The 26,278-nt window shown below is 34.6% G+C and overlaps 5 protein-coding genes and 2 long non-coding RNA genes across 22 annotated transcripts in view; 1 reads left to right on the top strand and 6 right to left on the bottom strand.

The window, feature by feature from the left end:
- Positions 1 to 2,505, bottom strand: part of Ars2 (arsenic resistance protein 2) — a 73,778-nt gene extending 71,273 nt beyond the window's left edge. For 2 of the 13 annotated variants that reach the window (XM_025307976.1, XM_025307927.1), the window contains exons 1-4: positions 2,366 to 2,492; positions 1,736 to 1,883; positions 1,235 to 1,570; positions 349 to 543 (exon numbers count right to left, since the gene is read on the bottom strand). In XM_025307976.1, the coding sequence (XP_025163761.1) occupies positions 349 to 543; positions 1,235 to 1,570; positions 1,736 to 1,857 (653 nt within the window). In that variant the 5' untranslated portion in view covers positions 1,858 to 1,883; positions 2,366 to 2,492. The other 11 variants (XM_025307217.1, XM_025305517.1, XM_025307834.1 and 8 more) reach the window with 11 other exon arrangements.
- Positions 2,506 to 3,323: 818 nt separating this feature from the next.
- On the bottom strand, positions 3,324 to 7,063 carry LOC112589795 (uncharacterized). Its single transcript, XM_025304532.1, has 5 exons — positions 6,275 to 7,063; positions 5,542 to 6,118; positions 5,221 to 5,373; positions 4,977 to 5,147; positions 3,324 to 4,865 (listed from the first exon to the last, which is right to left on the bottom strand). The coding sequence occupies exons 3-5, from the start codon at positions 5,242 to 5,244 to the stop codon at positions 4,644 to 4,646; spliced, it is 417 nt and encodes a 138-aa protein (XP_025160317.1). The 5' UTR covers positions 5,245 to 5,373; positions 5,542 to 6,118; positions 6,275 to 7,063; the 3' UTR covers positions 3,324 to 4,643.
- Positions 7,064 to 7,318: 255 nt separating this feature from the next.
- Positions 7,319 to 8,086, bottom strand: LOC105185954 (uncharacterized). Of its 2 annotated transcripts, XR_003113905.1 has the most exons (4): positions 7,946 to 8,086; positions 7,746 to 7,816; positions 7,569 to 7,627; positions 7,319 to 7,448 (listed from the first exon to the last, which is right to left on the bottom strand). It is a non-coding gene; the product is annotated as an uncharacterized LOC105185954 (long non-coding RNA). The 2 variants fall into 2 exon arrangements; XR_003113876.1 differs by lacking the exon at positions 7,946 to 8,086 and having other exon boundaries at positions 7,746 to 7,928.
- A 3,106-nt stretch (positions 8,087 to 11,192) lies between these two features.
- Positions 11,193 to 12,712, bottom strand: LOC105185879 (uncharacterized). 2 transcript variants are annotated; one of them, XM_025302809.1, is made up of 3 exons: positions 12,044 to 12,712; positions 11,678 to 11,904; positions 11,193 to 11,605 (listed from the first exon to the last, which is right to left on the bottom strand). In XM_025302809.1, the coding sequence occupies exons 2-3, from the start codon at positions 11,864 to 11,866 to the stop codon at positions 11,249 to 11,251; spliced, it is 546 nt and encodes a 181-aa protein (XP_025158594.1). In that variant the 5' UTR covers positions 11,867 to 11,904; positions 12,044 to 12,712; the 3' UTR covers positions 11,193 to 11,248. The 2 variants fall into 2 exon arrangements, with proteins under 2 accessions (XP_025158594.1, XP_011144019.3); XM_011145717.3 differs by having other exon boundaries at positions 11,977 to 12,709.
- Positions 12,713 to 12,845: 133 nt separating this feature from the next.
- LOC112588078 (uncharacterized) lies at positions 12,846 to 14,680 on the top strand. Of its 2 annotated transcripts, none has more exons than XM_025303684.1 (5): positions 12,846 to 12,991; positions 13,141 to 13,251; positions 13,427 to 13,465; positions 13,545 to 13,794; positions 13,940 to 14,027. In XM_025303684.1, exons 1-4 carry the CDS (start codon positions 12,892 to 12,894, stop codon positions 13,649 to 13,651), a joined length of 357 nt encoding a protein of 118 aa, XP_025159469.1. In that variant the 5' UTR covers positions 12,846 to 12,891; the 3' UTR covers positions 13,652 to 13,794; positions 13,940 to 14,027. The 2 variants fall into 2 exon arrangements, with proteins under 2 accessions (XP_025159469.1, XP_025159116.1); XM_025303331.1 differs by lacking the exon at positions 12,846 to 12,991 and adding an exon at positions 14,123 to 14,680 and having other exon boundaries at positions 13,940 to 14,048.
- LOC112589696 (uncharacterized) lies at positions 14,449 to 15,442 on the bottom strand. The gene is made up of 3 exons (XR_003113753.1): positions 15,227 to 15,442; positions 14,713 to 14,856; positions 14,449 to 14,614 (listed from the first exon to the last, which is right to left on the bottom strand). It is a non-coding gene; the product is annotated as an uncharacterized LOC112589696 (long non-coding RNA).
- Positions 15,443 to 18,969: 3,527 nt separating this feature from the next.
- LOC112589255 (uncharacterized) lies at positions 18,970 to 21,717 on the bottom strand. Its single transcript, XM_025301973.1, has 4 exons — positions 21,532 to 21,717; positions 21,071 to 21,441; positions 20,683 to 20,951; positions 18,970 to 20,602 (listed from the first exon to the last, which is right to left on the bottom strand). The coding sequence occupies exons 1-3, from the start codon at positions 21,540 to 21,542 to the stop codon at positions 20,884 to 20,886; spliced, it is 450 nt and encodes a 149-aa protein (XP_025157758.1). The 5' UTR covers positions 21,543 to 21,717; the 3' UTR covers positions 18,970 to 20,602; positions 20,683 to 20,883.
- Between the last annotated feature and the right edge of the window lie 4,561 nt (positions 21,718 to 26,278).

Below are 26,278 nucleotides of genomic sequence, written 5' to 3'. Positions count from 1 at the left end.
TTTTCCAGACATGTAGTTACACAGGTACATGCATGGACAGAATTCTGCATGACTGACAAATCTTACAGTAACTATTTTGATTTTTACTGTATCGATCCTTTTATTAGAGGTGACAAATCAAATAAGATCAGAAAAACCAATTTTTATTTAGTTATAAATATGAAAAATAATGCTATTTATTTACTTAAAAAAGAATTTAGTCACTGTAGATATTAATTTAATTTGTTTTTTCTTGAAAATACTATGATAAAATCGTTGAATCCTATATAGTGTAAGCAGCCCTCAAGAAGTCCATATGAAAAATATATGAGAAAAAAGGAATATGAAAGAATATTAAAATTAATATACCATTCTTCATCTTTGTGGGCAACAAAAAATTCATTCATCTGCTGTCTCCTGAATTCCGATTTGTATTCGTTGTATCGTTTAATGGCCTCTTCATCAGTAATAGTGTCTTCTTGGGTGCCAAGAAATGCTTTGAATGACATCATTTGTGGTTGGGTCTCAACATTTGAATTACTAAAATTTCCAGCTACTTCCCGACTGGAAACAAATTATAAACACACTATATTTATTCCTCTTAAATAATTTCTGTAGTACTATTAATTTTACTAGTTTAGAGCTCAGAGCTATATGGTTACTGAGAATAGAATACTTTTAATTATTATATATCAATCAATGAAAAAAAAAGTTCTTAAAAATATCAGACTGAATAAAATTTTATTTGTTAATGTCAAAATATATAAAAAAAGAACAATTATAAGTGTATATTATCACAATAGTTAGTAATTTCTTGGAATAAAATTACAAGTTGAAGATATTTATAAAATATATATGTAAAAAATATATATATGTATCTGTAGCACTCAAGATATTAATTCAATATACAGAATATAATATAAACTATATATAGTTATTTAATAAATTATGTATTTAATACTAATATATTTTAATTCATATTTTATTTATTAGTATATTTCTCTTAAATTTCAGCTATTAAAGAATAACTTTATTTATGTTTACTCATAGATTTCTAAAAGCAAATTGTAACTGCATTTTTTAATGAAGTTTTGTATCATATGAATGTAAAACTACCTTAATTTAGCTAGCAATTTTGGAGTTAAACGACTCCGCTTTGGTGGAATTTTTATAAATCCTGTCCTCTTCATTGTTTTTTATGATCCAGTAAAACTCAAAGAAGCAGAAATATTTAGATAAAGTAAAACAAACAAACCTGCTACTGTTACTATGGTTGCCATAGTGATGGTTACTATGGTGAGGAGGTGTATAATGATCTGGACTCCAGGAACTTGTCCCACCTCCACCACTACTACCATCACCTCGGCTACCATAATAATCATGTCCATATCGTGGTCTGTCATCCCAATCAAATCGCATTCTCTTCATGGGTGGGGCCATTTCTTGAGATCTTGCAGGACTATAACGATCACGTCCTCCACTGCCTCCACCTCGGTAATCACGATAATCAGGACGTTGTCTAGGACGACTGGACCAATCTCTATAAGAATCACGATAATCAGGACATTGTCTAGGACGACTGGACCAATCTCTATAAGAATCATTATCAGTATAACTATAATAACAATGCAAGACAAAACTCAATCTTAATTCTCTAAGAAATATAATTTTTTAAACAGATCATTACTATCAAATGCAGAACACAATTTTATTTGTTATATACAAATTAGTACATATAATTTAAAATAAGTTGTACCTGTCAACCCAATCATCACGTCTACGATCATCTCTGCGTCCTTCTCGTGAATATGATTCTGTCCTTTCGCCTCTGAACTTGTCACGTCTTTTCCTATCATATTCATCATCGGAGTCTGCCATCTTTATAAGGAATTAGATATTTATATCTGACACACAGGTAAAAAATAATTGAAGTTTGTTAATAATTACAAGTTTCATTGGAATATAAGAAATAAAATTCATCAATACATAAAAAATATATCAGAAACAAAATTCATACAATAAAAAGTTACTTCTGGTTTCAAGAACTATATATAACAATATCGGTTTCAAATATAAAGCTTTATTTTGAGAGCAAATAAAATGCTAAATATATTTTTATGATTATGAAGTTAAAGTAATATTCACATAACGTTAAAATAAAAAAGTGGAATTTGCAATAAAACAAAAGCAATGAGAAATATATATCCAGAATAAAGACTACGTTCTATATACTTCACACATGGCTCGGAAAATATTGTATCTAATACAAGAATATGGAATATTTGAAGAAAAATAATTTAACAAATTCACTAACGAGCAATAAAATACCGTATTAGAGAGATTTAAAACGTAGCTAGATAAAGTCTACTATAAAAAATCGTATTACTATTATTAACACCCTGTACTTTTCAGGTTCTGTATGCGAATGGCGACCATGTAAATCGTCGTGGCGTCAATGATCGTTATTGATTCAACGGCTGCGTTTCAATGGCTACGTTCAGCAGAAATAACTGTTTAAGCCAGCGGCACACGGTGCTTGTTTTCGTGCTGGATTGCTGCTGGATGAAAATATTGCATTCTGATTGGTGCATTTCCGAAGATGGATGGAAATGCACCAATCAGAACGCAATATTTTCATTCAGCAAGCAATCCAGCACGAAAACAAGCACCGTGTGCCGCTGGCTTAATAGCGAATTTGGTCGCTTGCACTGGTGCACACTGAGTGCGATTAAGGCTTGTTCATAGTCCGTTCTTATATTTAAAATTGTTTCAAATACATTTTCATAAACTTCTTAGTCAACAAATAATTTGTACGGATGTTATATAAAGTATTCTACTAGCCAAGAAGTATTTGAAGATGTATTTAAGACGTTCTTAAATGAAAAAATAGACTATGAACAAGCCTTACTCGCATTCAGTGTACGGTCGCGGACATAAAGGTTGTCACTTTTTTTTTAATGACTTTCGGGACGCATCCCGACTCGAGAAAGATGAGAGCTGCTCAGCCCCCTCCGACTCAAGCTTTTGCTTGTGCAGTTAATGACCAAAAAGTTGTAGGTGGCGCCTCAATCTAGTTGTCCGATGTAAAATCCGTAAAATTGGCAGAGTACGTAAACAACGTCTTCATTATTGTGTCGTGTTCTAAATATTTTGCACTGTACTTTTGTATATAAAATATAAAAAGATGTATATATAGTATAATAAAAAGGAATATATAGTATGTTGTGTGATACTAATTGTTATAAGTATAATAATTTTTTGTATATTTTCAATCATACGTGTTTAAAAGAAGTCTTATCTAACATATAAGAAATAATAAACGTAACAAAATATTATAAATTATATTTTTATTCTCAAAATTAATTTACGTTTTATAATGTTTGGATAGTTTTTTTATATGCTGGTTATCTTTTTTAGTATTATTTAATTCGCGGCAATATTGTGACAATCTTATTTGCAAGTAGTAATGTACAATATAAGAAATTATATCTATTTTATGCTCCTCGCAAGGAAAAGTTAACATATTAGATTCAATAATATTGCTTAACACAGCATCTGCAACATTTAATTGATTGCAATGTTTCGTAAACACATGTTCCAATTGTTTTAAAAAATTATGAAAACCTACATTGGGATGAACAAAAGGTTTAAGAAGCATATCATTTAATTTTGCTTTTCTGTTAGATGCTTCAGGAGTTTTAGTAAGTGCTCATATACATAAAGAACATGTTTTAAACTTCAACAATTGCTGACAAAGCGTCCAGTAATATAATATACAATGCAATCAAAAGTAGCAAGTGTAGCATAATCATGTTCATATTCAAAAACATCATAAATATCCCACTCATCATTTCTAATAGCATAATTTAATTGTGACTTTATATCAGCAATCAATAATCCTGATTCTGTCTTAGAATTTTGATACAGAGATTTAATGTCGTTTAAAGAAATCAAGGGTGACTTTATTTCTTTTTCGATCATGCAATTTCCACATTTTGGTGGAGAGAGGATGGAATAGGAACATAGAATTTTATAAATTTGTAAAAATGTCGGAGTTGCAGGATGATCATTAGATCCTCCTGCTTGGCGAACACATCCAAAAAACCGCTGCAAGTATTATAAATATATACAGTGCATAACAGACACAATGTTTTTATGTGTGTGTACCATTCAAAATAAATATAAAAATATAAATGAAAGAGAGGAAATAAGATTAATTATTGAAACTAGTAGAAATATATAAAATAATTATAATTACTGAGACAACTACAAATTATAGCTGATTATCAAAACCGATTTTCAAGTCTGAGAAATAGGGTGGGTTTCACCAAGTTAAGTTAATTTAATTAGTTGATTAAATTTAGCTTTTCCATTGGAACTGATCAGTTGCATCGTTCTTAGACAAATAATAATAATATAATTGATTTGTTCCAATGGAGAAACTGAATTTCATGCACCGATTAAATTAACTTGCCTTGGTGAAACCCACTCATACTGTTTTGCATAAGAGTCCGGATCCACAATAAATATTTTAAGGATTATGCATTAATAAATTTACCAATCACAGTCGAATATAAGAAGAATCGTCCAACGAGATTAGTCAGTTTCTGAACGCTTGAAGCTTATTACACCTATTGAAGACTCGGACTAATGCAATAAATTTCTCATATAAAATAAACCTTGAGAGCATCTTGATTTATATTCCCTGACAATATACATTGAAAATTAAACTTGCTTGTTAAATAAGAAGTAATTTCTATCATGGACTGTAAAGTGACGCGAAGTCCTTCCGCAGTCTGTCGAGTAAGAAACTCATTATTCGTAATGGTTCCTTCTTCCATTAGATCTTCCCATTGGTCCAACTTTTGTAGAGATTCTTGTAGGAGCTGTAATATTGGAAAATAATAACATTTAATAAATGCGTTATATCCATACTAAGTTGAGGTTTGTTTCTCAGAACATAGTGCAAAAGGAACATAACGATAAATACTACATACTAAATAATCTTTATTTCCTGGTTTCAACCAATTTTGATATTCTTTTCTATTCAAGGAATCAAGCATGGAATTTATCCACTCGCAGAACTCAGCAGTAGCAGTACTATCTTCTAATTCATGATGGTATGCACTGTAAAAACGTAGCCCTTTTGCAACGGACTTGCTGAGAACCTGGAATGATGAATGTTGTACTTATAGTAGAATTTCTTTAATTAGAATTGTATAACACAGTCATATCATTTACCTGTACAGCTAAACGGACTCGCATTTTTTAAGAATTTTGTAATTCCAAATGATGTTTTGTTATCCTAGGACAGATGGGCATTGGCATACCACGATCAATTTCATATAATTTTTCGAAATGTTTCCATGAAATTGCAGGTCCTTCTGATTTCATCTGTATGATATATTTATAGATACAGTAGAATAATACTTCCAATACAATTAATTATAAGAAAATGTTAACTAGTATTACAATTATAAAATATTTTTATAAATATTAATATATTCTAGAAATATAAGTTTGAAATAATTATTTTATGGTAATATGCATGTATTAGCGTACCTTTAAATTGTGAGCATATAATCGGTTTCGAATTGTTTTTACAATATGTGGTGTATCAGAGAATACAAAAATTTTTCTCCATTTGTCAAGTACATGTATAAACCAACTTTTCAGTTCACTTTTTTTTCCTGATATGCCCATTTTACTTCAAAATTTTCTATTTGTTGCTGCACCATCAGTGACAATACCATGAATTTTAACACCAGTATTTTCTAATAGAATTATGGCTTTGATGATAAGTTCTGCTAATACTGTTCCTGAAGGTGGCCCTCTCGAAGCAAACACACATATAGGTTGTGCCGCATGTAACACATGCAATGGCTGATACATGAATACAAGTGCATGGTTTGCTTTGTCATCAAAACTTTCAGCCTTTACATTATTATTATTTCCAAAATCGACTAGACCAGTTAAAGTTAAATTATTTGATTTTACGTGTACACTTTCGCGCGTGGCCATTTCATCTATTAATAATATGCCATGCCTTTCTTGTTCATTTCTTTCTTATATTTTAGCTCGGAAAAGTTCGAAAAAATTTGGATCAAACCCACAACATGACTTTATGCAAGATAGATATCTGCAATAAAAATAATATTTTAACTGAAAAATATTTGTACATATTAAAATATACTTATAATTATGTTTACATCTACATTTATATTATAACAAAATACTAATAAATACATTTGTAAGAGTATATATTTAGAAACAGTGTATTTTTTTTAAATTATACCTGCATATAGTACTTGGAGATGGCAGTGGCAATATGTTATTATTTAAAATAAAATGGTATCCCTTCGGAGATTTCATATGAAACAACAAACATAGTAAAATCCATTTATCCGAATAACGTCTACCTTTAGTATTCTTTTTCAATGAAGCAGATAATATTTCTCGGAGAGCTTCTTGTTCATTAAGCGGAATATTTTTTCCCGCAATTGTATGTTCTAATATTTTTATATCTTTTGTATCTCTTCTAGTTTTTTAATAGTTAACTTTTTGTATCTCTTCTAGTTTTTTAATAGTTAACTTTTTTGTATCTCTTCTAGTTTTTTAATAGTTAATATTTGACGGGATTTACATTGCACTATAGCATGTTTTTCTTTACGCATATCATCAATTATTTTTTTCTTTGTTGGTGATAAGTTATCCATTCTAATTCGTTTTGCATCACTGTCTTTATTGTTCGCACGCTTTCTCTTTCTGTCTAAAATGTAACTAATACTTTTACAAAAGTTGCATTGAGTTGCATTTTTCAATACTACAGGACATTTTTCATGTCTTAATGTATTTTTACTTTCTTTTATTGCAACACTAGTATATTCTATTTGATACATATTTTTGTAACCTTCGCATATGTTTAATTTTTCAACTGTCTTTATCAAGTCTTCTAATATATTTAGGGATGACAAAATTTCGCTATTTACACCAAATATGTTTAAATTTAATGGTTTTCCTAAAGCTTTTACTTGTATTCTCATGTCTTCAGTTATCCATATTTCTTTTAAACAAATTAGCTAATTTTCTTTTTCAATGGTTTTACATATCATCATATTAAATATTATAACTGAGGTATTGTCTAGTAATACATTTCTCGTCCAACCAATTGGAACATAATGTTTATCATTACATTTCAACTCATTAAATGTTACAAAGCTTTCATTTTCTTTCATATTATCTAAGCTTTCTTTGTCGTCAGTATTATCTAATTTTTCTATTTCTCTGGTATTATCTAAGCTTTTTTGTTCTTTAGTATTATTTGAGCTTTTATTTTTGTCGGTGTTATTACTTTTTCTTGATAATAAACTTTCTGTATTGTCTGTCATATTATTTTCATTTAGAAATTCTGTCCAAGGAAATAGTGTAGGTATCGCACCTTGCTTAAGATATGGTCTCTTTAATGTAATCTACAATATCAATATTAATTATTCCTCAATTACATTGAATGATCACTTAATATTTCATGCAATATACAAATATTATATTTCTTAGTAATAGCACACAATATATTATTTTTGATAACATACCTCTTGAATAATGTCACCATTGTTATTGTAAAAAATTTTTTTACGGACAATATCATGTTCTGCAAAATGTTTATGACAAAAACAATGTGAAGCATTTAAAATGATATCCCTCCTTCGCGATGCTATTTGCCATTTCTTGGCTTCATCATTATTTTTAGGTACATGAAAAAAATTTACCTTTTCGAAGTTACTCTTGTACCCTGATGTGCAACCGACAGATATGCATCTCATTGTTTTAGCGCTTTAGTCTATGCAATACAAAATACAATTTTCTTTAACAATCAACACGAAAGGAAAAAATCTAACCTTAACGTATATATAACGGTATATAAGAATAGAACGAGGAAAATATCTACTTATGTATATATACACATCACATGGAATGTTATATTTTAGCTGCAATGATCTTTCAATATCACAATTAATTATAATTGTAATATGTATTGTACACAACACCAATTAATGCACTTTTATGATGACCTAATGACCTATATATACTAAGAGGCCAACTAAATAGTAACGCCACCTACAACTTTTTGGTCAATAACTGCACACGTATCGTATAAGTAAAATAGAAGAGTCGGATAGGGCTGGAGCTGTTGCTCCGCCTGTGGAGCATGCCTACGCAGTAACTCACAACGAAAGGCGAGAAATGAAATATACGTGTTATGACATAAGTATGTCAACAATGGCTATGTTCAGAAAACACAACGGTTACACAACGGTTGAGTAATTCGTCAACGTTATTGGTCTGAATGTAAGGATCTAACAGTAAGGACCAATAGTTACTAAGCCCTCAGTGAGCGCTTTGTTTTCTGAACGCAATCATTGGATGCATTCAGTACTATACCCGTTCACTGAGCGCTCAATGAGCTTTTACATTTAATTGATATATTCTTTTAGATTTAAAAATATACACCAATCAGATGCAAGAGCTCACTTAGCGCTCAGTGAGCGGTTGTAGTACTAAATGCACCCATTATAAGGCTGCGTTTCGATATTTACTGCTAGCACTGACAATCTATAACACAGCTCGGCAAAAAATGCACGCGACGGCCGATTTTCGACTATCTCCGCCCACCGCTGTTCCCTTTACCTCGCCACTCCGCATGCTGCCTACAAGCCGCTCGAGCCTCAGGAGCGTGTTTCCAACAGTTTTCTACGTCACCCATGAGATACTATTGTTGACGCGTTTTTTTTTAAGTGGTATCCCCAGTAGGCCTAATCCACTGATGACTGTAACAACTCGTAACTAATTGAACAGAAACGAAATAAAATATGTTAAATGAAGAATATTTAATTCGATTTTCGGCGTCTTTTATTAGTAAGAGCGGAAACGTCAATTTGCATATTGCATGTAGCGAGCCGCATAAGACGTGGTAAGGAATCGTCGTTTAAAGAAGAACGCTTCTCATTTTTTATAAACTTCATTTTTGAAAATGAAGTTTCACACAGATACGTGGATCCAAACATAGAATGAATGCGAAGTCCGAAATCCCGAAGCTTGGGGTATAATGACTTTTCCAATATTTTGTAAAGATCGACAGCGGTTTCTTTAACCGTTTTGAACGAAATATCGTTTTGCAAATCGCATAATTCCTCCTGCAACTCGAGAGGCTGTTCGTCGATTGCCGCTGTAAGGGGATTCGCGAAAAGAATTAATTCCTTTCGAAGGTTTTCGAAGCAAGTAAAACGCGTATCGAATTCGTCTATGACAGATTGTATAAAATGATTATACTCCTTAAAATTACAGCTATTGCCGTATTCTTCGAGAAGAACTTGGCAAGAAGGAAAGAATCGAAAAATATCATTATTTAAATGAAATTTTAATAACTGTAATTTTGTTCGGAAGGAATCAATGTGACTCACTAATTGACAAATATTTTGACCCGTTCTTTGCAGCTTTAAATTGAGAAGCCTAAGTTGATTCGTGATGTCGGCAATGAAGGCAAGTTCGGCAAGAAATGTGACATCTTGTAAAAGGGATATATACTCCTGAAATTTCGAGTTGTTTATTTCTTGCAAGAAAAGGAGGATCTCTTTTCTTATGGAAAAAAATGTTTCTAAACATTTAGCAGCACTAAGCTAACAAACCGGGCAATGAAGTGGAACATCTTTGTGAACAGCATCATGTTCATGAAAAAATAATTGAAATTTGCGATGAGTAAAGAACTTATTTCCATCTCTAATAACGTTAATTATTTTTGTCACAGTCTCCATAGCTGTGGATAATTTTACTACTTTACCACACAATGCCTCCTGATGAATGATGCAATGTATAACGGGGATATTGATATTTCGCTGCTTTAATTGCTCGGTGAATCCTATCTTTATACCCGTCATCGCTTTCGCGCCATCAGTCGTAGTCGAAGAACATTTACTGAAATCGACGTCAAAATTTTTAAGCGATTTTTCAACTGCTAAAAAGATATCAAGACCCGTTGTTGTGTCATGTAATGAGACGAAATCTAGAAGCTCCTCGGTATATGAAAAATCGTCTTGCATGATTCGAGTAAAAATACTCAATTGGCTCATATGTCGAATATCGGTGCTCTCATCGATACATAAAGAAAAATATCTACATGACTTCAGAAGATCCTTTAATGTGTCCTTTATAGAATCACTGATATCGATAATTCGTGACGTTATAGTTTTTGCACTAAGAGAAATGCTCGCTGGTTCGTCAAGAGTCATGGAATTGCCGAAAGCCTTTACCGCTTCGATAATACAGCTTTTTACGAAAGAACCTTCGATAAATGGTTTTGAATGTTGTGCTATAAGCAAAGAAATAGCGTAAGAGGCTTGTAGGGATTTTTGCGAAGATGAAGAACAAATAGAAGGTATTAAACCTTCCTGTTGAACTAATTTCAATCCGTCGATAATTTGTAATTTTTCAGCATTAGAATAATTTGAATATTGCACCGAATGATAACGTATGAAATGCCTTTTAACTGCAAATTTTTTAACTACCACCGGTTAAAAACCGCAAAGTAAACAAATTGTTCGACCTGAAATATTACTGAAGAAGAAATTAACTTCCCAAGATTCATCAAAAATTTGAACATATCTCTTTTTGTCCATTCTGGAAATTAATAAAAGAACAAGAAACCTATTAATCCTCGTCACTATGGAACGGCTGCTGCTTCGATCGATCGATGTATCCGCTGTCATCCAGAGAGGTTTTTATATGATATGTAACACTGATTCACTCTTAAAAGTATGAGAGACAAATAATAACCAATTCTGCAAGGTCGCTACTGTCTTAAAAATGCTCCAATGTATCCATGTACGTTAGAAAACAAAAAGTTGAAAATGAAAAGAAAATCGTGTGTATTTCCTACGCAACGTGCGAGAGATACGCCAGCGTTTGTCGCCAGCAATTGTTTACACACGACAAAAACTCCCGAGTAACGAGTTTCAAGTGAATCTGATGAATTTAAGAAAAATTCGTCCGCCATATTGGATTCGCTATTTTGAGTTTTTAAAATCTGACTTCAGATTCGTAATCAGCAGCCAAAAATCTTAAAAGAACCATTTCGGCTGAATTTTTTGAACATTATTATTGGAATATAAATGTGAAGCTGCTATATTTTTTAATTGGACATGGTCAACTTTGACCCCCTATATTTCTTAAACGGGGCATATGCTCATCTTGAAATTTTGCAGGGATTTTTGGGTCATCATAAATAACCATTTGGCATAAAAAAAGTTTCAAAAATCGAGGTACCGAAAACGGGCATTTTTTTGCATGGGGCTTGCCGAGGTTCTTTATTCAGCTGAAATGCTTCATCAGCCACAAGCATATATGGCAAAGGTGGTCTGTCAAAGGAACATGCTGATGGCATTGGTATATCCAATGCATCCCGATGAAATATTTGGCCCATTACAGAATTCAGAAAAATTCCGCCGTCACTATGCCGATCTTGCGCACCAACATCAACAAGCATGAATCTACAGGAGGCCGAAACGATAGCTATGAGCACAATACTGTGAAATCCTTTATAATTGTAGTATGTTGAGCCAGCATGATTTGGGCACTGAAAAGAATTTTAATTATTGAAGATAAAATAGCATGTCAAATCTATGATGTGTCTCGGTCCACAATTTACCTTGATTGCAACGTGTTTACCATCGATTGCGCCAATACAATGTGGAAAGTTCCACTGTTCTTCAAACTCAGCAGTAATTTTTTTCCAGTTGACGCTAGAAGGTTGAAATAATTCATCTTGTAACACGTCCCATAGTGCTTCATAGATTTCCCTTACAATCATCGGTACTCCGTCCCACTCTATATGCATAAGCCATGGAGCTCATTGAATCTCCTGATGCTAAGAACCTATCAATGAAAAATTGAGCGGGTCAGTATGATTTATTAACATAAAGTTACCCTAACGTAGCACTGACTTACCGAAGAGTTAAATATAATCGATCCCTCGCAGAAATTGGTTCCCTATAATTAGTCGCTTTTCAATTACCGGTTGCACTCGTTGTAGTAGAGCATCAAACTTTTCCACACTCATACGGCAATATTGAAAATGTGCATCTTGATCACCAAGACGCATTTCATTTATAAGATAGTGGCCATCACTTTGATTAATTCGTTCACGGATTATAGGCCTCACCCAATAACGTCTATTTCTTCTAGCACGCTGTTTACGATAAACATATATAGTAAACATAGTGACGCTAATAACAGTAATTTTCGTCGTTGATGTAAACGCTCTAAGTACTCGTAATCATTCATTTTGTCCGCCAATGTCTAATGTTGTCAATGTCAATTGTTGTCAAAAGTTTTTAGGTTATATAGACGCTAACGCTTTATGCTGTCGCTTTCGGTGTGAATAGTGACGGTGCTCATAGGCTAGCATTTAGCGCTCACTGCTCGCTGCTTGACGCTTGACGCGTTCTGTCTGAATCAAGCTTTAGTGATTATCGCTTCTGATTGATTCATTCCCTTGGATTCGTTAAAGATCTAAAAGAATACTCCAATCATAGTTAATAATCTCTAAGCGCTTAATAAGCAGTTATTGTCTGTAATTTGTCTGTTAAAGGCCGCGTTCCGAAATTCACTGCCAGTACTGGCAGTACTGCGAATGCCGTTCCAAAATGCGCGGTAGTTAACTTCCAACACACTTTCATGTTCATATGACGTCATAGATTTTTCAGCTACGTTCTGAAATTCATTGCCAATACTGAAGCTCTATAGTTCACGTTACGTATATTATAGCATTTCAATACTGGCGGTAAATTTTATAACAGCCTTTTTCGTCACTTCCTGCTTTCGTTACTGCAGCTCGCGAGGTGAGGCATTCGCAGTAGAAACATGGCGGCATCCGTGGAACATTTGCATCTTCTGGACGCAGAAGATAATGAAGAATATACAATTATAATAAGTTTAAAAGACGCAGAAAAAGCACGAAACGGTATGAATACAATTGATAATAATGTGATTAAATTTATTATTTAAGCACACCCCTAGTAAACACCTAATAAAACTACAAACCCTAATAAGCTACATCAATAATATTTCTTTAATAATACTTTGATGGAAATTGCTCTGATTTATTTATAGACATGAATTTTGCGACAATATTATTACAAGAAGCAAAGAAGCAACAAGATAACAAGCAAACAAGCAGCAATAACATGGAATTGTCCAATACATCGTCACTTATACATTATGGTAATATTACTATATTTATCAATATGACTTCTAAATTTATATAAAATATAATTTATATAAATTATATAAATATTATATTAATTATATAAATTTATATAAAAATATAAATAATAAATTATAAATTTATTATAAAAATACATGATCAGTTCATATGAAATGAATTTATCTATTTTAGCAAGTAGCAATGAAAGTAACAGTTGTGAACCTACAGAAGGTAATTATAAATATTTTTAGTGTGGACTTTAATGAATTACTGAATAATTTAAATATTATATTTTTTTAAATTATTATAGGTATGCATATATGGATAAAACCCTGTTACTATTACATCTATACAGCAAGTATAAAGATAAATTCAATAGCGGAAAAGGTACTGTCAAGCAGTACTGGAATAAAATAGCACAAAGTATGCAAAAAGAGAAATACAATGTGTCAGGCTTGAAATGTTCTACAAAATTCCAATCCTTGAAAAGGACGTTCAAAACTGTGATAGATCACAATAAAAAAAGTGGGAACAATCGAAAAGAATGGGAATATCAAAAGGTATAATATATAATCTTATTTTATATAAACACATATATAAACATTTATATAAATATATGTATAAATATGTATGTACATGTATAAATATATAAATATGCATTGATATACATAATTTATAGTACAGAAAATATGTATTTCATTTCAGAATATGGAGGAATTATTTTCAAATAAACCATGGGTACAACTTCTTAATATAGCTGGATCACACATTGAAGACGATGTAAAAGAAGAAAAAGAAAATATATTAGAAAGATGTAAGTAAAATAAAATTTATGTAGATGTAAAATGATAATTTGTAGATATACATTCTAAATATATTTATTTATAGGTACAAAAAAAGAGGAAATTAAGTATGCTAGTAGAGGAATATATAAGATTTTCATCACAAACCATCTAAAACAAAGTTATGTATACATATATGTTTATAACATTTGTTTACAATAGGGTTTACAATTCCAAAATCGAATCAATAATATTTAATTGTTTACAATAGAGTTTATGATTTCAAAAAGGAATCAATATTTAACTGCTATAAATTATATTAATGACTTACTTGCAGTTGTATCGAATGAAATCCTTTTCGGTTCACATACGATTCACTATTATCTCTTGGTGCAATAATTTTGACATATGTTCCGTCAATTGCACCAATCATTCCTGGAAACCCATACTTCTGTTCTATTGTATTCATTGTTTTTCTGTTTCTTCCATAGTTGGCCAAGAAATAAATGTTGCTACTCTTGCATATAAACAATTAACAACTTTATGTACACTTCTCCATGCTGTGGCTTTTCCTACATTGAATCTGTCTGGAACACATCTGAAGTATCTGCTTGTTAATCTGTTTATTAAATATCAAATAAAAGTGACAATTATAAATGTACAATTCATTTGTATATTATTTATGCATTTTATTACCTATAAGAGTTTGATGTGGCCATCATCCAAATAGCAATTAATAATTGTTTTTCAGGAGTTATGGTATTTCTACCCAAATCATTTTTTCTACATAAATCTGGTTTTATTAATTCCAGCAAATATGTAAAAGTATTTCGTTTCATCCTATATGGACAAATAATACTTAAATATTTCTTGCATATTAATGATAGAATTAATTTCAAAACAATAATTTCTTCAATGTTGTAACAATATAAAGAATCAATGTAGACGAATCAACATTGGAAAAATATTTATACTTTAACTTTTAACATTGCAACGTTTTAGTAATGTTGTTTAAATTTGTTGTGCTATGTAAGATATTGAGAGTATAATAAGATATTCTCTGAATCTATGAAAATTGAACATAGAAAGTATCGATTTGTCGTGGAATTTGTTGCTCAATCGCGGGACGGTGCCAAAAGTTAATAATTAGAAATCAGAAAAGAGAGAAGTTTATTTTCAAAAAATATCTTAATATTCTTTATTTACTTACTAAAATGCATTTGAAATTCTTTGTCTGTGTATAATGGAACCACATCTTCAAGATAATTTTGACACCGCGCACGTTTAGTTAAGCATTTTTCATTTATTAAACTTAATAATATATCGTCTTCACTGTCCGAAGAATCACTATCCGAAGATTCTATTAAACACTTTGTTAATTCTAATACAGCCTGCATTGCATTCATATTTATTTCAATATTTTAAATTTTATTTTAATAAAATACTGCGGATACCGTTTTGTTATTACTACAATATATTGTACTCCGTTCTTTTCATCTGTACTGCTAACCAATGCATAAGTTAGAAACAAATATATTTTTTCTTATTTTAATTTATTGCACCAGTTCAGGAGTGCAGCTAAAAAGAACAAATCACTGAAAACATTATCATAGGTTGTGTTCAGAAAACAAAGCGCTCATTGAGCGCTTAGTAACTATTGGTCCTTACTGTTAGATCCTTACATTTAGACCAATAACGTTGACGAATTACTCAACCATTGTGTTTTCTGAACGCAGCCATTAATTACGGAACACTTATGTCAGCGTGCTGTGATGACATCATGGTCGCAGTACTGGCAGTGAATTTCGGAACGCAGCCAAATGCGGCCAATATTCACTGCCAGCATTGAAAATCTATAGTATACGTGATATAAACTATATATTTTTAGTACTGGCAGTGAATTAGTCTGTTCTTTGTAGCTGCAATAATATTTCTGTTGAACTGGTGCAATAAGTTAAAGTGAGATAAATAAGTTTTTTCACTAATAAATATAAGTTTTCTCTAGTTTATTGCACCAGTTCAGCAATGCAGCTACAAAGAACAGACCAAAATTCGGAACATAGCCATAATTGAGAGTCTGTTCTTTATAGGGTTTGTTCTTTTCAACTGGGCAGCGATCATGAATCTTTCACGTGAACTTCTTTTTCATTTCTCTTTTTACTTGTCACTGTAAGTAATTTCACATGAAAAGTGAATTGTAAAAAAGTGAAAAATAATACTTCTGTAATACAGATAATTAACATATGTAATTATAGTATACAAAATGTAAAGTATAACGTACTAATAAACATTATGCAGCTAAAATTTATAGTTGTAATGTAGTATAATAATATAATGTAAGTAAATATAATGACTGATTCAAACGTTAAGGGCCAGAGCACAGACTTCTGCATAACGCATAATATACAACGCATAAGAGAATCAACTAATCAGAATTCTCTATTTCTGTCCTGAGGAGGGAAATGAAGAAAACTTTGGTTTATTCTCTTATGTGTTATGTATTATGTGTTATGAAGAAGTCTGTGCTCGTGACCTAAGGGTCTGCAGCAAGGTTATTAGATACAGAGGTTGCCTCATTGATGAGCTTGTGGCAGAGTACATCGGGAAGAGGGGCTACTGACGTCATTGTGAATCCCAGTGCAACTCATTCGGCGGCTTCCCAGTGGTTCTCTATGGAACTTTAGCATATGTGATGATAAATACCAAGTGTGATTATAAATACCAAGTACCTAGGTCCGTATAAAAAGATAAACTGCATAAAATATAGTTTTTCTAAAACATAACTATTAGGTACAATCTTATAATTTCTCACTCGACAATATAACTGTAACATAACCTACATGTTATATTACATTTACATTATCGAGTGAGAACTTATAACTAACAGTTATATAACTTTGACTTCATGTTTACTGGATATAAATTTTGTGAAACCATTTGGTGAATAGCAACAAAATGTTACTGTTTCCATCTTCTCATTGTAGTAAAAAAGCTTGCCAAAATGCCTGGGACTAGATGCAATGTAGCTGGCTGCAACAATATTGTAAGATACAGACGAGGGAGGACAGCACCAGTCTATTCCGGGCGGAGCCACGGGAGAAAGACCGGTCCTGAGAGAGATCAGACTCGACGGATGGAGAAGAGGATAAGAGGAGGCGCACGGGGAAAGACGGGGCTTTTTGCCTTTAGCTTTTTGCTATTGAACGTCGAGACGAATAAGAATAATCGAGTCGAGTCGAAAGACAAGTCGTAGATCGTTAAACTTCGTAAAGCGATATATTTGATATAAATTGCGGTGTCGGATACTATTGTATTGTTATTTATTTAAAATATACATACTTATATTCTTGTTCATAATAAGAAGAGTTTACATTAATCGCTCGGAACCTAAACATCCTGAACATTCCTCTTTTACAAAGGAAGAGGACCAAGAAGAAGAGAGACAGAAGAAGAAACAGAATAGGGAAATAGAGGATCTCTCTTTTTTAAATCTTACAGCCGCAACTTTCTTTCAGAAGTGGGATACAGCTCATGCCAATTACGCGATTACAGTTTAAAGAACAGCAATTAAGAGTCGGAAAAATGAACAGGAATGTGCTGGATGGAATGACGCTGAAGCAGCTGCAGGAGGAAGCAGTAAAATTCCGATTGCCGGTATCGAACGACCGTGAACGGATGATAGAACAAGTGATGTCCCATCTAGAGCGACACGGGCCGATGAGAGACCTTCTTGCACCAGAGGAGAGCTCACGAATGGTAAAAGACCGACAGGCGGCGGTGACCACAGCCGAGGAACAAAGAATGGAGCAGCAGACGGAAGGGTCCTCACAGAATATAATCGGTCAAGTCACGGACAGTTTGGCCAAGATGCAGCGCTTAATGCAAGAACAGCAACAACAATTTATGCTGCAACAGCAAAATCAGTTTGAACGGTTGCTTCTAGTGCTATCCAACAGGAGACCAGAAGCCGGTCTTCCGATTGAGAACCAAGGCGGAGGAAGATCGACGCAAAATTCTACACCATCGGGAAGTGACGGCGGGGTGACGGGTCAAAACCCCATAGAAATGCAACAATCGCAAATCTCGGTTTCTACCTTAGCGTCGCAGATTCCGGAGTTCGGTGGAACCGAAGAGGAGAACGCTAAAATCTGGATACAACGAGTCGATTGTGTAGCGGCTATACATGGAGCGACAGATGGTGTGACGCTGCTTGCAGCAACGGCGAGGCTGACGGGAGCAGCCAGGAAATGGTATGACGCACAATACGGACTGATGCTGCAAACATGGAGAAGGGTAAGAGAAGAATTGCTTAAAATTTTCGATCGAGAGATTCCCTTCTACAAAATTATAAATAAAATAGAGAGTCGAAAATGGAACGCGGTAAAAGAAACCTTTGACCAGTACGCTCTGGACAAATTAGCGCTGATGCAGCGAACAGAATTATCTGTCCAAAATAAAATACAATTATTGATAAACGGAATAGCGATGAGCGCGCTGAGAGCTACAGCTTTGTCATTATCGGCGGAGACGATTGAAGACTTTTTGACCAAGATGAGACGAATCGCGGAGGGCGTGATCGAGTCAGAAAGGAAAGCGCCGATCGGGTCGAATATTGCACGTTCTAGAGAAATAAAATGCCGAAACTGTAGTAGAAAAGGACATCCCCACAAGGAATGCCGGAGTGAGCCGACGTGCTTCTACTGTAAAGAAAAAGGGCACCGGCAGTTCGAGTGTCCAGTCTTGAAGCGAAGAGAAGGGGCTGTTGTTCCAGCAAGGGCGCCAGCCTATGCAGGAGGACGTCGAGCGGCAGGAGATGAGGCCCCGAGACATCCGGTTGCCGTGGTGCAGGAGCAGGAGGTAGCGCCGGAGCAGGAGCAGGAACTGCGAGTCAGCGAGCCCTTTATATCGGTCGCCACTATAATGGGTAAGCGATGCCAGATTAAAGCCCTGATAGATACAGGCAGTCCAGTATCGTTTATTAACGAAAAATTATACAAAATGTACATACAGCCGACGATACCGACGTTAAAACCGGTCGGAACAAAATTATATAATTTAAACGCGCAGCCGTTAGCTATTTTAGGATCAACGCAAGTACAGCTAAAACTCGAGCCAACAAAAAACTTAGAATATGATGTCGATCTCTTTGTGTTATCGAAACAATCGTTCCAAGGAGAGATAATATTAGGACGCGATTTTCTATACAAAGAAAGAATCTCTTTTGTCTTTAGACCACGAAGTGAAAAAGTAGAGCGAGTTTGTCTGTTCGAACAATTGCCTTTGTGTATCGAGGAAGGCATAAATAAAACCGTTAACGATAAGCTAGACGATATCAAAATAGATTATAATAAACAGACAAAAGAAATGTTGCTAGATCTATTGGTGTCGATGAACAATAAAGAGATCGAAGCAATCGAAGACGGGCACGCGATACGTGTACCCTTGAAAGATAAGTCGATATACGCGTATGCCCCGCGTCGGTTTGCGTTCGCTGAGCGCGACGAGGTCAAAAATATTATTAACGATCTATTAGCACGGGACATTATAAAACCAAGCATATCGCCTTATTGTGCTAGAATTGTACCGGTGAAAAAGAGAAACGGTAGCATGCGGTTATGTGTCGATCTACGACCTTTAAATAGTCGTGTAGAAAAACAAAAATACACTTTCCCGCTGATCGAAGATTGCTTAGCAAAATTGGCGAATAAATCCATATTTACATTGTTAGATATAAAAGACGGTTTCCATCATATAAAAATCGATGAGCGCGACACAAAATACTTTGCTTTTGGCACACCAGATGGCCAGTATAAATATAAAAGATTACCCTTTGGCTATAGCGAAGCACCGGCCGAATTTCAAAAAAGGTTATTGCAGATCCTGAGACCGTTAATTAATGACGGAAAGATTATTGTATATATAGACGATATTTTGATCGCATCCGATAACATAGCCGAACACTTGGAAGTAATTGGAGAAGTGTTAATTATTTTAAAACAATATAAATTCGAGCTTAACTACGATAAGTGCTTATTTTTGCGAAAAGAAATCGAATTCTTGGGTTATATCGTGAAAGCGAACGGTATTACCTTGAATCAACGACATGTCGAGGCAATCACAAAGTTTAGAGAACCGCGATCAACGCATCAGGTACAACAGTTTTTAGGATTGACCGGGTACTTCCGACGGTTTATAAAAGATTTCGCGTTAAAGGCTAGGCCTCTACAAGACCTACTAAAGAAAGGCGCAGTATTTGACTTCAGTCCGCATTGTCGAGAAGCCTTTAATACTTTAAGAACAGAGCTTACATCGTTTCCCACTTTGCGTTTGTATGATCCAGCGGCGGAAACGGAGATCCATACCGATGCTTGCATCCAAGGGCTGGGCGCGATATTATTACAGCGACAAAAAGACGGGGTGTGGGCACCCATTGCTTTTTACAGCAAGACGACGAATCAGGCTGAGGCCAAGTATCATAGCTTCGAGCTTGAAATGTTAGCGGTGGTTAGAGCGGTTGAACGGTTCCACGTTTACGTATACGGAAAAAGTTTCACCGTAGTCACCGATTGTAATGCCTTGGTATATGCTGTAAACAAAGCCAACTTAAATCCACGAATAGCACGGTGGACATTAGCTTTACAAAATTATAATTTTAAATTGACTCACCGGTCGGGTAAAAAGATGGCACACGTAGATGCCTTGAGTCGAAATGCAGGGTATGTAGATGAAATGCCATTAGAAAGAGAGCTAGAGTTTAGACAGCTGGCCGATCCCCAGCTTCAAACGATTTGTAGACGGTTAGAGTTCGAGGATGATCCCAAGTTCGCGTTGGTAGACGGATTGTTGTATAGGAAACAGGATGAAAGACTAAAATTCGTGATGCCACAGGCGATGACGGTAAATGTGATTAGGATCTATCATGATCAAATGGGACACTGCGGGATCGAAAAGACAGTGCAGGGAATTACTCAGAATTATTGGTTCCCATCGCTAAGAAAGACAGTAAAAGATCATATAGAGAATTGTATCACTTGTCTAATGACGAATAACTCACCACGTAATAAAGAAGGGGAACTGCATGTAGAAACAATATCGCGGAATCCAATAGAAGTCCTGCACATTGACCACTTCGGGCCGTTAGCGTCGACAAAGCAGGGTAATAAACATATTTTAGTAGTAGTAGATGCGTTCACAAGGTTCACGTGGCTCTTTCCCACTCGATCCACCGGATCGAAAGAAGTGATCGAACGGCTACGTTCTATTTTTTGTACATTCGGGAATCCAATAGAAGTAGTCAGCGATCGAGGTACGGCTTTTACATCAACCGAGTTTAAAGAATTTATTGACGAACAGCGTATTAAGCATCGCAAAGTAGCAGTAGCATCGCCATGGGCGAATGGCATGGTTGAGCGCACGAACCGTTTCCTGAAAGCCGTGTTAACAAAAAGCAGTAGTATATCCGAAGAATGGGAAGAAGAACTAAGACACGCGCAATACGTCATCAACAACACGTACCATGCGTCCATTAAGTGTTCCCCATCCAAGTCACTGTTAGGTTACGACAAACGTAGTCACGTGGACGCGGCGCTCGTACAATTTACACGTGAATGGGCGAAAGAAATGACCGACGTCAATGACGAGCGAAACGAAGCGCGAATGCTGGCACAACAAGCCAACGAAGTCGTAAAAGCGTACAATAAGAGATACTATGATAAACGACACAGAAAGCCGTCGCGATACAAGATAGGAGATTTAGTCGTAATTAGAGACAGTCGTAGGAAAATCGGACAAAGTTCCAAGCTGCACGCAAGTTATAAAGGACCTTATCGAATAGCTAAAGTATTAGGATACAACCGTTATGTCGTACGAGATATACCTGGTTTCAATCACCGAGCACGACCTTTAGATACTATTCTATCTGTAGACAAGATTAAACCGTGGATAAAAATTTCGGATGAAAATTCACTGTTACCGAATGAACGAGCGAGCGAAGTAAACGTAGGATAACTCGTAGATTAAGGAACTCGCGAACGACGTAGGCGAAGAAGGGCCGACGCAAAGTCTGCCGCCCTTATATAAGCTTGGTCAGCACCAGCCGCGAGACGCAGCTGAAGCAGGATGGCCGAGTTGTAAGATACAGACGAGGGAGGACAGCACCAGTCTATTCCGGGCGGAGCCACGGGAGAAAGACCGGTCCTGAGAGAGATCAGACTCGACGGATGGAGAAGAGGATAAGAGGAGGCGCACGGGGAAAGACGGGGCTTTTTGCCTTTAGCTTTTTGCTATTGAACGTCGAGACGAATAAGAATAATCGAGTCGAGTCGAAAGACAAGTCGTAGATCGTTAAACTTCGTAAAGCGATATATTTGATATAAATTGCGGTGTCGGATACTATTGTATTGTTATTTATTTAAAATATACATACTTATATTCTTGTTCATAATAAGAAGAGTTTACATTAATCGCTCGGAACCTAAACATCCTGAACATTCCTCTTTTACAAAGGAAGAGGACCAAGAAGAAGAGAGACAGAAGAAGAAACAGAATAGGGAAATAGAGGATCTCTCTTTTTTAAATCTTACAATATGTTGAAAAGGACAAAAACAACAGACACAAGTATAAAATATCATCACTTTCCAAAAAATGAAAAAATAAAAAAAGCTTGGATTAACATGTGCAAGCGAAATGAAAATTGGAATCCACACACAGGTTTTATTTGCTCCAAACATTTCAAGCCCGAAGACTATGAAAGAGATTTAAAAGCTGAATTACTAAATATACCATCGAAGCGAAGATTGAAAGCAACAGGTGAATTTTAGAACTAATTTAGTCTCAGTCTGTTACAAAAATAACAAACTGTTTACATGAGCACATTATGATATCAAGAAAAATTAAAGATCCCATATTTCAAGTGTTTCAAACAGGAATTCTAATGTCAATAACATCATTAAAATTGTTGTTTGATGGCATGAAATTGAAGTTTTCTATACAATATATCTTAACGCATCGATTGAATCAAGAGTTTAGAAAATTTCTTTTCTCAAATCAGAACAAAAGGGGGCTTACATGATCACCCTTCACCATTAAATGGTTTATATCGTATTAGGATGATTGTACTTGAGAAAAATTCAAAGATTGTTCAAAGTCATGTCAATGTGGAAGATTTATCCAAAGACGAATTTATTATATGCAAAGTACTTGAAAATGCTAGTATTTCACTCATTGCAAAGTTTATACTGCAACCATTTGTAGAGGAATCAGACAACGAAACATCATCATCATCCTTAAGTTCAGCATCAAACAAAACAATGAAGTGTGATACAGAGGAAGATGGCCTCATTTATTTAGCTGGATGGATAGCACGAAAATTCAACAGTAAATATTCAAATTTGGGATCTTTCTCGAATAAAAATGAAACCGTACATAAATGCTCTTTACCATCATGGATTCAACATTTGTCGTTTGGAGGATTAATGGAACCGACGAAAGAATGGGTTAATAATGTACATCTAATGAATAAAGTGTTCATAAAATATCATAAATACGGAGTATTTAAATCAAGGAAAAATGTAACAAAAATAGTGGTTAAAAGGACCTCTAAACAATATAGCATTAAAATACCAATAGATCTTATTCAATCTTTTGTACTGCAGCGTACTTTTATTTGCATAAAGTTTCAGAACACAAAATTAAAATCCAAACATAAAATAATTGGTATGAAACGAAAGCTCGAGAACTCTTAACGAAAAGTAGTCGCAAAATACAAAAAAATAATTCATTAAACACAAATTTAAATGTGCTACTCATATGTATTATTTTTCATAATAAATATTAACTTATAAATCAAAAGATGTGTTATTCATTAATTTTTATAACAATAATATGTACGTGCTTTTTGGAAGTTCATTTATCTTTCTTTGAACTAATTAATGCCAACAACAAACTGTTAATATTAATAATAATTGTTTAATTAACAGTTAATATTAACTGTTGATATTAATAATAACAAGACATACTGTTACTGCTATATATTAATAAATCTTGTTTGCATGCACATATTCTCTGATGCAAATATAAATTTTGTGGCACTTCAATTATAATAGAATATTTGTTGCATTTACTACTATATATATATAATTAAATATTGTTTACATCATATATACACTTGCATATATTATACATGCAATAATTTGTATTAATTTTCCTATTAACAATAACATTTATTCATGGTTAATAGCGTTTAGCCACTATTACGTTTTGCGCATGCGCCGACTGAGTGAGATAGATATATATATAGCTTTCTCTCTTGCACAGGATTCACATTGACGTCACGAAAGAGTGGGGATGAGGCAACCTGTATATCTAATAACCTTGCATGCGAGCGCAAGAGCAGGAAAGTTGGGTCAAGTCAGTTTGACAAGGACGAACAATCGATCGCGCTGTCCTTGTCTTACTCACTCGGGCATTTCGCCGGCCGATACACCGCAAGAAAATGCTTTCCAAGCTTTTGGGCGAGTGAGCAAGTGTCGTAGCGATTTACATGCAATACCATTTTACAAATCGACCTATTTTGTCTAGCCGACATTATATATCACCGCCAAATTATTATATATTCCTTATATTATTCCCTAGATCCCCACAAAGCCAGATTTTGCAATCCGGCCGTCCAAAATTTATGAAAAATAAATGAAGCGTCCGCCGTACCAAGTATCGCAGCGAATCACTCCAAAAATTATTTTACGAGATGCAAAATTTCGCCTCGTTGACGAAACGTATAATTACTAAACTGTTACAGCATCTTCCTTGAACTATCCCTGAGGACGTTACATAGCCAGATTTTGCAATCCGGCTGTCAAAAATTTATAATATATAAATAAAACATCAGCCGTACCAGGAGTTGCAGCGAGTCAGGTAGAATACCATTTTACAAGAAACAATATTTTGCCTTGGTGACGTAATATATGACCATGAACTTGTTATAGCATCTTCCTATTACTATTCCCGAGATCTCTACAGAGTTAGATTTTACAAACAGGCCGTCAACAATTTATTATACATAAATAAAGCGTCAGCTGTATCAAATATCGCAGCGAGTCAGGCGGAATACAATTTTACAAGAACAAATTTTACCTCGTCGACAATATATATAACCACCAAATTATTATGCTATCTTCCTTGAACTATCCCCAAGAACTCTACAGAGCCAGATTATGCAATCTGGCCGTCAAAAATTTATCATACATTAATAAAGCGCCCGCCGTACCAAGCGTCGCTGCAAGTCACTCGAAATATCATTTTACGAGATGCAATATTTCGTCTCTTTGACGATACGTATTATTACAAAATTGTTGCAGCATTTTCTTCGTACTATTTCCGAGATCGGTACAAAGCCGGATTTTGCAATTTGGTCGTCAAAAATTTATAATATATAAAGTCCGTAATATATAAAGGAAGCGTCCATCGTACCAGGCGTTGAAGCGAATCAGTGGAAAAATCATTGTAGGAGATGCAAAATTTCACCTCGTTGACGATATGTTTCACCGTTAAGGGTCTACAGGAGCCAGAGACAAATCCAGCGTTGACTTTGGAGGCCTCGTGTGGCGAAACTGCGAACCAATGCCGTGCGCGCGAGCGCAAGAGCAGGAAGGTTGGGTCAGGTCAGTTTGACAAGGATGAACGATCGATCGCGCTGTCCTTGTCTTACTCACTCGGGCATTTCGCCGGCCGATACACGGCGAGAAAATGCTTTCCAGGCTTTTGGGTGAGTGAGCTAAGTGTCGCAGCGATTCACGTGCAATACCATTTTACAAATTGACGTATTTTGTCTAGCCGACATTATATATTACCGCCAAATTATTATAGCATGTTCCTTATATTATTCCTGAGATCCTCACAAAGCCAGATTTTGCAATCCGGCCGTCTAAAATTTATGAAAAATAAATGAAGCGTCCGCCGTACCAAGCATCGCAGCGAATCATTCCAAAAATTATTTTACAAGATCCAAAATTTCGCCTCGTTGACGATACGTATAATTGCTAAACTGTTACAGCATCTTCCTTGAACTATCCCTGAGGACCTTACACAGCCAGATTTTACAATCCGGCCATCCAAAATTTATAATATATAAATAAAGTATCAGCCGTACCAGGAGTTGCAGCGAGTCAGGTGGAATACCATTTTACAAGAAGCAATATTTTGCCTTATTGACGTAATATATGACCATGAACTTGTTATAGCATCTTCCTACAACTATTTCCGAGAT

The sequence above is a fragment of the Harpegnathos saltator genome, unplaced genomic scaffold (genome assembly GCF_003227715.2).
Source record: "Harpegnathos saltator strain DR-91 unplaced genomic scaffold, Hsal_v8.6 scaffold0, whole genome shotgun sequence".
In the NCBI taxonomy this organism is placed as follows: Eukaryota; Metazoa; Arthropoda; class Insecta; order Hymenoptera; family Formicidae; genus Harpegnathos; species Harpegnathos saltator.
Note: the sequence above shows the minus strand (reverse complement) of the source record. Positions and strands in the feature narration are given on the sequence as shown.

Excerpts from the sequence above, each read along its gene's own strand:
- LOC112589795 (XM_025304532.1), bottom strand. The coding sequence starts at position 5,244 with ATGCGAGTCCGTTTAGCTGTACAG. Across the intron at positions 5,148-5,220 it reads GAGTCCGTTTAGCTGTACAG|GTTCTCAGCAAGTCCGTTGC; the intron begins GTAAATGATATG and ends TCATCATTCCAG. Across the intron at positions 4,866-4,976 it reads CAGGAAATAAAGATTATTTA|CTCCTACAAGAATCTCTACA; the intron begins GTATGTAGTATT and ends CCAATATTACAG.
- LOC112589255 (XM_025301973.1), bottom strand. Across the intron at positions 20,952-21,070 it reads TTCCCCTTCTTTATTACGTG|TGTCCCATTTGATCATGATA; the intron begins GTGAGTTATTCG and ends TCGATCCCGCAG.
- LOC105185879 (XM_025302809.1), bottom strand. The coding sequence starts at position 11,866 with ATGCATATAGAGTGGGACGGAGTACCGATGATTGTAAGGGAAATCTAT. Across the intron at positions 11,606-11,677 it reads GTAAACACGTTGCAATCAAG|TGCCCAAATCATGCTGGCTC; the intron begins GTAAATTGTGGA and ends AATTCTTTTCAG.
- LOC112588078 (XM_025303331.1), top strand. The coding sequence starts at position 13,555 with ATGGATAAAACCCTGTTACTATTACATCTATACAGCAAGTATAAAGAT. Across the intron at positions 13,795-13,939 it reads AAGAATGGGAATATCAAAAG|AATATGGAGGAATTATTTTC; the intron begins GTATAATATATA and ends ATTTCATTTCAG. Across the intron at positions 14,049-14,122 it reads AGAAAATATATTAGAAAGAT|GTACAAAAAAAGAGGAAATT; the intron begins GTAAGTAAAATA and ends ATTTATTTATAG.